The sequence below is a fragment of the Carettochelys insculpta genome, chromosome 1 (genome assembly GCF_033958435.1).
Source record: "Carettochelys insculpta isolate YL-2023 chromosome 1, ASM3395843v1, whole genome shotgun sequence".
Classification (NCBI taxonomy): Eukaryota; Metazoa; Chordata; order Testudines; family Carettochelyidae; genus Carettochelys; species Carettochelys insculpta.
Genome location: NC_134137.1, coordinates 2,358,930 through 2,371,150, shown reverse-complemented (window position 1 = coordinate 2,371,150; position 12,221 = coordinate 2,358,930). Strand labels below are relative to the sequence as shown.

The 12,221-nt window shown below is 47.7% G+C and overlaps 1 protein-coding gene across 1 annotated transcript; it reads right to left on the bottom strand.

Annotated features, from left to right (window-relative positions):
* Nucleotides 1-265: 265 nt before the first annotated feature.
* Nucleotides 266-1,294, bottom strand: LOC142007113 (olfactory receptor 52E8-like). The gene has a single exon (XM_074983651.1). It carries the CDS (start codon nt 1,292-1,294, stop codon nt 266-268), a length of 1,029 nt encoding a protein of 342 aa, XP_074839752.1.
* Between the last annotated feature and the right edge of the window lie 10,927 nt (nt 1,295-12,221).

The window sequence follows — 12,221 nt, the reverse complement described above, 5'->3', positions numbered from 1 at the left end:
GAAATAGCTCTTTAGCAACTGGAGGAAGAAGAACCACAGCGGTAACCCAATAAGTGAGGGAGATAGGGAGGAGAGAAGTAAACAACTGGTACATTCTTGAAAGAGGTGGGGGAGGAGGTGGATTATCGTGTGCTCAAGTATGGGCGATGGGAAAGGTGTCATCTCACCAAGTCTTACACAGATAGATTCCACATTTTATCACACTGAGACTACACAGTTACACCAGGAAAGTGGTTAATTGTTCTCTGATTTCACAGAGAGTGACTCAGGGAAGACGGCCTGGTGCCATGTCAGAAGCGAGCTCTCCACTGGCTTCTTTCTGAAAGCTAGAGAACAAGGAGAAAACTGTGATGCCTCTCTGACTGAAGACCTGGAATAGCCTATTCCGGATCTGTTTGGTTCTAACACCAAAAATGATGGGGTTTAACATGGGGGGAGCAAGGAGGCAAACGTTGGCAAAGAGAACATGGAAATGCAGGGGCACTTTGTGGCCGGCCCGGTATGTGATGACGGAGAAGATAGCTGGGATGTAAAAGACTAAAATGGCAAAGAGATGGGAACCACAGGTCCCGAAAGTCTTGAGGCGGGCGTCCTTTGTGGGGAGGCTAAAGATGGCCCGTAGTATCTGAACATAGGATACAGCAATAAAAATCACATCTAAACTGATCACCAAGTTTGCAACAATGAGGCCATAGTAACTATTGATGCGGGTGTCAGCACAAGCCAGATTTACCACGGCCATGTGCTCACAGCACGTTTGGGGGATGATGTTGGTTCTACAGTATGGCCACTTACTTGCTAGCAAGGGACAGGGCAGTGTGACCAGGCTGCCCCGCAGTACCACAACCAAGGCAATCTTGGCCAACACAGGGATTCTCAGGGTGGTGGAATGCCTCAGGGGATCGCAGATGGCCACGTAGCGATCAAAAGCCATAGCCATGAAAATTCCAGACTCCATTGTAAAGAAGGAGTGAAGGAAGAACATCTGGGTGAGGCAGGCACTGAACCCGATCTCCCTGAAATTGAACCAGAAGATGCTCAGCATTTTGGGCACTGTGCATGTGCACAGGACCAGGTCGGTGATGGCCAGCATGCAGAGGAAATAGTACATGGGCTCATGAAGGCTCGGCTCCGTCTTCACGATGAACATGATGGCAAAGTTCCCCAGCATCGCTATGACATACATGGCACAGAAGGGGATGGATATCCAGACATGAGCTGCCTCCAGGCCAGGAATGCCCAGCAGGATGAAGGTGGATGGGTTGGTGAAGTCAGATGAGTTGAAATCTGACATGGAGTAGGAGAAATGTCCAATTTCTTCAGGAAGTGGCATCTCCTGCTTTTAACACACATTCCCCCGCCTTCGGTGAATGCCCAAGACGTAGGGTGGTGATCACAACACAAATGCCTGGATGGAGAAACAACATTAATATGGGTTACTACGCTCACTACTGGAGGCTGTTTGCATGGGTGAAATAGATTTGTTGCTCTTCACACACTAAAAACAACCTATCATTATTCAAATAAACAAATTATCAAGCACTTTAACCCTATGGATGTCAATTCCATTTTATACTGTCTCTGGAATCAATAATAATTGTAGCGGTGTCTACAATCATTATGTTTGAGAAGAACATAAAAAAGTGTTATTCACACCTGATAAAACAAGAACTTGAAGGTCACCAAAAGCAGTTATTAGGCAACCAGTTTAAAACAAACTAAAAGGAGTATTTATGTTTACAGTGCACTGCCAAGCTGTCAAACTCTTTCCCCATAACAGGAGGCAAAACCATGTTCAATAAGTTTATGGAGGGTAAGTCCAAGAATGTCCCGGGTGGGCAGGATTCTATCTTTTAGCTCTGTTTGCTAGAACTGGAAATGGCCAACCAGGGATGGAGCACTTGATGGTTACCTGTTCTGTTCAATACATCTGGGGCACCTGTCTATGGCCTTTGTTAGAAGACAGAATGCTGGGCTGGATGGACCGATGGCTGTCCTCATGGTCCCTCCTGTTTGGTGCTGAAGGTAGTTAACAATTGGGACAAACTGCAAAGGGAAGTGGTGGAAACTCCCACTGCCCATGTTGGCAGACCCAGACTGCCCTAGCACTTCAGTGTGCACACGACTTACAGCCATGGCAGTGCTCTCCCATTAGTGTGAGCGGTCCATATACGGTCCATATCCGCCGGAGGTGGGCGGTAGTTTGATAGGGGAAGAATTCTCCCCTCTATCTCATGCTGACACACCGGGGATTGTTTGATTTACCAACATCTCACATGGGGTGTGTGTGTCAGCGATGGTCCGAGGGATGGAACACAAGCCAGACAAGCAAAGGCTTTAAGAACTGGGTATTCTGAGCCTGGAAAATGAGTATTTGAAGGGGAACGTGACAGCAGGGTTCAGATTACTGAAAGCTTTCCGTGAAAAGATGGGGAGAAGATGCTCTGTCTTACCACACAGGGTGGGGCAAGAATCCCTGGGTTCAAACTACAGAATAGCAGATTTCCATGAAATCACACTAAAAACTTCCCCTCTGCAAGAGCAGGAGCTCAATGGGACAGACACTCTGGGAGGTTGTGGGAGTGCCTGAGCTGCCGGGCTGTAGAAGAAGGCTGTCTCTCCTGGGTGGTTTGGATACAAGAAATCCTGCATTGTGCCAGACATTAATGGCTAGACTTACTCTCTGTCCCACCCTAGACTTACTCTCTGTCCCACCACACCCGTGTCGCACTGGGTCTGTAGAGCAGGTGAGCTGCTCAGCAAGGAACGGGTAGCTGGGAATCCTGAGATGGAAGTGTCTTCCCTGGGAATCTCCATCAGGCCACTGGCTCCCACACCTCTCTCAGCCCAGCATCTGCAGGCACTTCCCAGGCCAACAGCCAGCACAGCTGTGCTCAGTTGATAATATAGCTGTGTGTAATCCCAACGGTGTTCCCTCAGTCTCTGGGGGAGACTTGAACATGTGGATGTAAACAGACGCGCCAGAAGCCTGTCGGCCTTCTTTTTTTTTAATTTGGCTTCAGGAGCAAACAGCAATTACAGGACCTTCCCAAGGGGCAGTAAGAACTATGGGGCTCTGGTCTGAGTCAGGGAGGAACTGGCTGCTCTGTGTATTTCTGTATCTACTTTAAGACTGAATTTGGTCAGGAAGAAGGTTAGGGACTATGGCTAGATTGCCACAGGGTTTTGTAGCCTGTCCCACAATGACCGTGTAGTTTTTCGACAGACAGCTCCTGAGACAGATGATTGACAGGAGACACAGACACTTTCTGCCACACTTGGGGCTCTTTAAGGGATTGCAAATCAGTTATTCTCACTAGTATCCAGCATTCTACCCGTTATACAGAGAGGTAAAGTAAGGCCCATGCAGAGCAGCTTGGCCACAGTCACACAGGAGTTGAGAAGTAGGATGATCGAGAGAACACAGCCGTGCTGATTTCCCTGCCCTGATGATGGGCTCTCTGCGAGGACAAGCGGGAACTACATTGCTGCTCTGCAAGGGACCGTTCATTGGATGGGCTGCAGAGTGAATATTGGAAGAGGGGCACTGTGCCCTCACCTTCCTGCCAAGATGAACGTGAGGTTTCCAGGGTTTGTCAGCTCCACTGTCCAGTGAGGCGAGAACGCTGAGCTCCATGTCAGCTACCGCCCAGACACCTGCCAGCCCACCACAGTCACTGGGCTCACTTCAGGGCGCAGCAAAAGTAAAACACCAACCCAGTGTCCCTCTGGGCGAGGTGCGGCTTAGGGTGCCCCTAGGGGCACAGGCCTCGGCCTCTCCTCAGGACCTAAGCTGGGAGAAAGGGGCCAGTCGGGCGACAGTGATTGGATTATTCTTTGCTCTGTCCTTTCACTTCCTCCCACTGTCTCTAAGGCGGAGTTCATGTCCAGTGTTCCAGGCAGAGTCTGACTTTCCAGGACTGCCTGCACTGGCGGGGGCTGATCTCAATTGCCTGCCCATCTGGCGTGCTGGGGATGCTCCTCAGGTGCAGAGCACAAGGGTTTATAAAGCTCCTGAATGGAACTGAATGAATTGTTCCCTTTTGAGCCCACCAGGGCACCACAGCCACTCGTCTTCAAGTGACCAGCACTCTGTCAGCAGGCCCAGCTTGACCAAGTGTAGTGAACAGCAAAGCTGGGGGTAGGGTCTGACTTGGCTGAATTATTGTGTTCATTATTTATACTGATTACTTGTACAGGGGAACCCTCCTGGGGCCCCGCTCGAGGCCAGGGTTACTTAAGCTGGACCCTTCTTCAATACAGAAGCAGAAACAGCCCCTGGCCCAAGAAGCTTATAGGGCCAATTAAGATAAGACACAGCTACTGTGTGTAGCACACCAGATGGGGGGTTTCAGGGCAACGGTGGAGTAACAGAATTAGACAGAAGTGGTAAGATAGGCTGCTGTGTTGGTGCCTACCCTGGCTGTTAGAGGAAAATACTAGAAAGTGCTTATTAATCGTTCACAGTCATGCTGAAAAAGGCATAACAAGCGGGGTTCCATCGGGGTCAGTTCTGGATCTGGTTCCATCCAGTGTACTCATCACTGATCAGGTAGCGACAGAGGCAGTGCACTTATACAGTTTCTGGATGATACCGAGCTGGGAGGGGTTGCAACTGCTCTGGCAGGTAGAGTTATGGTTCAAAATGGTCTGGACAAACTGGAGAAATTGTGTGAGTTGAAGATGTTACCATTCCGTAAGGACAAATGCAAAGTGCTCCACTTAAGCTTAAGGGTTGTGTGAAATCTCCAATGCTGGTGATTTTTCCGAGCAGGTTACACAAACATTAGCCAGGGATGAACTAGATGGTGCTTGGCCCAGCCATGAGGCCAGGAGACTGGACTGGACCTTTTGAGGTTCTTTCTCTTTCTATGATTCCATTTATTTTACCAACCAGATGATCGATGGAGACAGTCCTTGGGAGCAACTGACATAAGAATGGGATGAGAAAAGCAGAGCAAGGCCCACCACTTGGAAGCTGGAGCCAGAAACATTCCAGCTGGAAATAAGGGCCAAATATTCATTACTCGGGGTGACTGACTTTACGAATCAACTGTTAAGAGTATGTGAAAGATTTCCCAGCTTCCCATGGCAGCAGACGCAGACTGGATGCTTTCCTGGAAGACCTACTTCAGGGCTTGTCTGCACCTGAAATGATAAAGCAACACTGAAATAGGGCTCCTTTGTGAGCTCTACAAACGCTAACAGGGGGTTTCCTGTCAGTGTAGCTAATCCAGCTCCTCGAGAGGCGGAAGCTGGATCATTGCATGAATTTTTCTGTTGACAACATGCTGCTAGAAAATGCAGCTTGGGATCTCATTAATAGCAGCACAGCAAGGACATCGTGGGAGGAGATAGTGTTCTGCTGCCCTGCGCTGGTCAGGCCTCAGACACGGTATCGTGTACAGTTTGGGTTAACAATGTGTAAGACGGATGTACAGGCTGAACCTGAAGTTTGTTTCCAGGCACCAGTCCTGGCTCTCTGTGGTCTGTGCTGTTATTTAGCTGTAGTTTAACCTTAAATGTCTTCTAAGAGACCACTAGGCAGTGGAAGTGCTGGTAATGTGCTAGAAAAGATTGACCTCCTATCACCCAGAAAATTCTCTCGTCCGGCACCAATCAGGTCCCGAGTGTACTGGATGAGAGAGGTTCAACCTGCAGTGAAAATAAAAAGGGTTCAGGGTTCAGGGATGAGAGACAAAAGATGATCCAATGGATGGAATAAAAGCCATTAGAGTAAGGGATGAAGGAAGTGAGTGTCTTTAATTTGGAAAAGAGGAGATTTAATGGGGGACATACTAGCAGTCTTAAATATTTGAAGGCTGTGTGAGTATTCATACACTGACTGGCCTGGACCTTGTGCTGGTCAGTCCAAGAATTACGTCTGTCATCCCAAGAAGTGCTCCTTGTTGGTCAGCGTCTAGTCCTCAGTTATCTGTCTTCTGCCCTACCTTACCAGGCCCTGTGTTTTGCCAGGTTAGTGATGCCCTTCTTACACGGTATGCAGCAGAGCCCTCATACTCTGGGGCCCTCCCCTCCCAGGAAACCCCAAATCTATACCCCTCTATATGTCTCAGTGACCCACAGCCAGTCATCCTCTAGGCTTTGCCTCAGGGGCAACCTGCCAAGTGAAATGGTCACTTGTCATTGGCAAGTGTCTGTGTGCCGGCTGCTTTCTGCTGCCCTGGCTGCCTCCCTGCAGCTCTAGTACCATCAGGCCTTGAAAGCAAAGCTTGAGCCTGGGAGTTATCCTGGTTTGTCTCACGTACCCTCTCTACAACCCCAAGTAGCCAAACTCTTCCTGCTCCACGTCTGGAGCAATAGCGTGTGTGCTCCTCCACTCCAGATGCCTTGCTTATAGGGGATAGCACGGCCCTGACTGGCTATCTGTAGCCCTTTTCTGATCTGGCCATGGTCCCAACCTTCTTCCACGGCTGGGGGCTGGATTTGATGACCCCTTGAGGTCCCTTCCAGTTCTAGTATTCTATGAATCTATGATTCATTTTGGGGTGAGAGGGTGTTGCCCTGACTAGTTAGTGGATAGAGCTTTGGTCCTTTCGTCTCTGCAAAGCCATTAAACATTCCAGAGTGCTCACCACAGGGGATGAGCTTGGACCAAAATATCCCTCTGTGCCTTGTCCCTCCCCAACAGCCTGAAGCCCCAAAATGAAGCATGGAATCATAGAACCCTGGAACGGGGACTGATCTCAAGGGATCACAAAGTCCAGTGCCCTGCCCTCACGGAGAACCAAGTACCATCTAGACGAGCTATTAGACAATCTGTTCTTAAATACATTCAACGATGGAGATTCCACAACCTCCATAGGCTACTTATTCCACAACTTAACCAGCCTGACAATTAGGAAGTTTTTCCTAAAATCCAGCCTAAACCTCCCTTGCTGCAAGTTAAGTCCATTGCTTCATGTTCCATCCTCAGAGGCTAAGAAGGAGAACAGCAGCAGAGCAGCTCTTTTAGCATGAAATATATCTGTAGTTGTACAATAAAGGGCCAAATTGTGAGGCAGAGGCCTGTCATTTCCTCAGACGCCAAAGAGGGAAAAGTCCCCTACCAATAAGCTGGGAAGAAAGAGCTCAGGACCCATGTGTATGTTAATGCACAGACACTGACTTCTTCTCCACTTGCATTTCTCAGTTCTCCCTGAGAAGAGGAAAGCAGGGAAAGCGGGTGCTACCTGTCTGTTATCCACTGGGAATTATGGAGGCTGTTGAGCACCTCACTGCAAATATTATCAGAAGTTTTTAAGATGAGCAAGAAATATTTTCTCTTTACTTTCCTTGGGAAGTCATCTATACTGTCATGTCTGATTTCCTCTAAATAACACACTTCAGCAACAGAGAGAAAGCTGTGCTAGTCTACATACTATCAAAACAAAAAAGCCGTCAAGTAGCACTTTAAAGACTAACAAAATAATTTATTAGGTGAGCTTTTGTGGGACAGACCCACTTCTTCAGACCATAGCCAGACCGGAACAGACTCAATATTTAAGGCACAGAGAACCAAAAATAGTAATCAATATTGACAAATCAGAAAAAGAATGATCAAGGTGAGCAAATCAGAGAGGGCAGGGGGCAGGGAGTCAAGAATTATATTAAGCCAAGTATGCAAAACAGCCCCTATAATGACCCAGAAAATTTGCATCCCAGTTCAAACCATGTGTCAATGTGTCAAATTTGAATATAAAAGAGAGTTCAGCAGCCTCTCTTTCAAGACTGTTGTGAAAATTTCTCTTCAGTAAAACACAGACTTTTAAGTCATTAACAGAATGGCCCACCCCATTAAAATGTCGGCTGAATGGTTTGTGATCAGGAGTGTTTTGATGTCTGTTTTGTGCCCATTAACTCTTTGTCTAAGAGAGTTTGAAGTCTGTCCAATATACAAAGCATCTGGGCATTGTTGGCACTTGATGGCATATATGATGTTAGTTGAGGAACATGAGAATGTGCCCATGATTCTGTGAATAATCTGGTTAGGTCCAGTGATGGTTTCAGAACTGGTGTTCCTGGGGTATAGACTGTGGCTATTGGTAAGAATCCTCATGAGGTTGGGAGGTTGTCTGTAGGAGAGAACAGGCCTGTCGCCTAGGGCCTTCCGGACTGTGGCATTCTGATTCAGGATAGGTTGTAGGTCTTTAATAATGTGTTCCAGTGGTTTGAGTTGGGGGCTGTAGGTAACACCACTGGTCATTGATTGTTTGCATTTGAATTGTAGTTCTGTTAGGCTATAAGGTGCCACAGGACCCTTTGTTGCTGTTACAGATCCAGACTAACACGGCTACCCCTCCAATACTTGATTGAGCTCAGTTACTCTGGCAGTTAGTGCGTGTGGGAGTGTTCGAGCCCCTGCCCCATCACTTGCTGGGGGTCGGTAGGAGGGTTGAAGGAGACAAGGCTTTAAAAGCCAAGGGCCAAGTGACCAGTGAGAACTGCAAATGGGGCTGCTAACTGGGGCGTTTGCTAGGGAGTTTGTAAGGGGAAGTCCGAGGGACCCCTACTAGGCTAGTGAGACTCATGTCACCAGCGCCAGCTCTGCTCCTGTCTCCTCCACCGGTGCCTGTAGCCCGACACGTCACCTGACCATGGATGCCGCTACCCAGCCCCGGCGCAGCTTTGCAGAGAGTGCGGCTCCCTTTTCCCACTTGCAGAAATCCAGGCTGAGGGGAGCTCCCAGCGTGAAAGGTGCCGGCTGGTGGAATGTCTCAGGCAGCAGGTGGGAGAGCTGCAGGAGGGGGTGGCTAGGCTGAGGAGCATCCGAGCCCATGAGGAATTCCTGGAGAGTATCCACATGGTGACAAGGAAGGCTGAGGTACCCGTTCAGCGACAGTGGACTGCTGGCTCATCACTGGTGGACGAGGGGATGGCTCTGTCTCAAGGGGGCACTGGCAGCTGATTAATTCTCACACCAGGCAGTGCCCCATCCCTGCTCCCAACCTTCCCCCTGCGGTTCTGGAGAAGTGTTCTGCTGCCCTGGGTAGCAGAGCTGAGGAATCAGCCCCTACAGAGCAAGAGGAGAAGCAGTGCTTCAATCGTATATTGCCTACTGTGGCAATTTGAAAGTGCCACTTTCTAGTCGCACACCATCTGTGTAGATGGGGGCATTTTCAAAGGACCCCCCCAGTCTTCGAAAGCCCCTTATTCCTATCTTCCTATCAAAAGCCACCTCATTAACATCTGCTGAAGTGTCTCATTAGCATCCCCCTTTCAAAAGGTAGGGGCTAGTGTAGACATAGCCTATGTGTATCCAGGGGCAAGATTAAAAAGACAAAGGCAAAAACGAGCTCAAGCTAGCTAGAGACATAAAAGGCAAAAAGAAGCCACTCTAAAAATATATTGGAAACTGGAGGAAGACCAAAGCCAGGGTAGGTCTACTGCTCAGGAAGGCAGGAGAAACAATATCAGAAAATTTAGAAATGGCAGAGATGCTTAATGACATCTTTGTTTTGGTCTTCACTAAGCAATCTCATGAAATAATGCCTAAACCCACTGACTGCTCCGCCTACCTTCATGCCTCCAGCTTCCATCCCAGACACACCACACGATCCATTATCTACAGCCAAGCACTAAGATATAACCGCATTTGCTCCAACCCCTCCGACAGAGGCAAACACCTACAGGATCTTTACCAAGCATTCTTGAAACTGCAATACCCACCTGAGGAAGTGACAAAACAGATCAACAGAGCCAGACATGTGCCACAAAGCCTCTTACTACAGGACAAGCCCAAGAGAGAAACCGAAAGAACACCACTTGCCATCACCTACAGTCCTCAGCTAAAACCTCTACAGCGCATCATCAGGGATTTACAACCTATCCTGGACAATGATCCCCCACTTTCACAGGCCTTGGGAGGCAGACCAGTCCTTGCCCACAGACAGCCTGCCAACCTGAAGCAAATCCTAACCAGCAACTATACACCGCACCACAGTCACTCTAACTCAGGGACCCATCCATGCAACAAACTTTGTTGCCAGCTCTGCCCACATATCTACACCAGCAACACCATTACAGGACCTAACCAGATCAGCCACACCATCATGGGTTCATTCAGCTGCACATCTACCAATATAATTTACGCCATCATGTGCCAGCAATGCCCCTCTGCTATATACATCAGACAAACTGGACAGTCTCTACGTAAAAGAATAAACGCACACAAATCAGACATCAGAAATGGCAATATACAAAAACCCGTAGGAGAGCACTTCAATCTCCCGGGCCACACAGTAGCAGACTTAAAAGTAGCTATCCTACAGCAAAGAAATTTCAAGACCAGACTCCAGAGAGAAATTTCTGAGCTATAATTCATCTGCAAATTCGACGTCCTCAGCTCAGGCTTAAACAAAGACTGCGAATGGCTGGCTAAATACGAAAGCAGCTTCCCCTGCCTTGGTGTTCACACCTCCAGATCAACTGCTGGTGGTAAGCCTCACCCTTGCTGACTGAGCTAACCTTGTTATCCCCACCCTTGCTCGGGCTTATTTATACCTGGCCCTGCAGATTTCCAAGACCAGCATCTGATGAAGTGAGTCTGTGCTCACGAAAGCTCATGCTCAAAACTTTTCTGTTAGTCTATAAGGTGGCACAGGACCCTTTGTTGCTGTTACTTCTATGAAAAGGGCAACAAGAGCAACTCAGGGAATTACAGCCCAGTCAGTTTAGCTTTTGCAATAGGAAATATAGTAGATCAAATAATGAAGGAATTCATCCTCAAATATCTGAAAGGAAAAAAGGTGATAGGTAACAGCCAGACCAATCTGATAGCTTTTTTTGACAGGATAACAAATCTTGTGGGAAAGGGAGCAGCAGTGGGTATGGTATACCTACACTTCAGTTGCGCATTTTATATGGTCATGCCTAATCTTCTTATCGATAAACTGGGCAAACACAACTTTGATGGGGCTACTATAAGATGGGTGGATAAATGTTCTCAGAGGGTAGTTTTTAATGGTTCACATTCATGCTGGAAGGACACAACAAGTGGGATTCTGCAGGAGTCTGTTTTGGGACTGGTTCTGTTCCGTATGTTCATCAGCGATTTAGATATTGGCATACAGAGTGTGTTTAGTAAGTTTGAAAATGATTCCAAGCTGGAAGGGGTTGCAAATTCTTTGGAGGATAGGGTCACAATTCAAAATGCTCTGGATAGACAGGAGAAATAGTCTTAGGCAAAATGGATGAAATTTAATAAGGACAGATGAAAAATATTTCACTTTGGAAAGAATAGTCAGATTCATACATACAAAATGGAAAGTGACTGTCTAGCAAGGAGTACTGCAGCAAGGGATCTAAGGATCATAGTCGACCTCAAGCTAAATATGAGTCAACAGTGTGATACTGCTGCAAAAAAATAAAATATGATTCTGAGATGCATTAGCAAGAGTGTTCTGCACAAGACATGAGAAGTCATTCTTCTGCTCTACTCTGCACTGATTCGGCCTCAGTTGGAGTATTTTGTCCAGTTCTGGGGAGAAGCTCCAGAGAAGAGCAACAAGAATGATTAAAGTTCTGGAGAACATGAACTATAAGGAGAGACTGAAAGAATTGGACTTGTTTAGTTTAGAAAAGAGACTGACAGGGGACAAGATAGCAATTTACAGGCACCTAAAAGATTGTTGCAATGAGGTTGTTCTTCGCCTCTGAGGAGAGGACAAGAAGTTATGGGCTAAACTGCAGCCAGGGAGGTTTGGGTTGGACATTAGGAAAAGCTTCCTAACTTAATCCCCATCTCTGGAGACAGTTAAAAAGTGTTTGCTTAGACGTCTGTCAAGGATGGTCGAGATGGTGCTTGGTCCTGGCATGAGGGCAGAAGACTGGACTCAATGACCCCTCCAGGTCCCTTCCAGTTCTAGTGTTCTATGATTCTAACTTCCTGAAATGGGGCTCTAAAGAGGATGGGGGAGGGGTTGCTCTCAGTAGCGACGACTGGCAGAACAAGAAGCAATGGTCTCAAGTTGCAGAGGAGAAGGTGTAGGTTGGATATTAGGAAAAACTATTTCACCAAAAGGGTGATGAAACACTGGAATGCGTTACCTAGAGAGGTGATGCAATCTCCGTCCCTAGGGGCTTTAGTCCTGGCTTGAGAAAGTCCTGTCTGGGATGATTTAGTTGGGGTTGATCCTGCTTTAGGCAGGGGGCTGAACTTGATGACCTCCTGATGTCCCGTCCAGTCCTAGGATTCTATGACTGCCAATAAGGGGCATTCC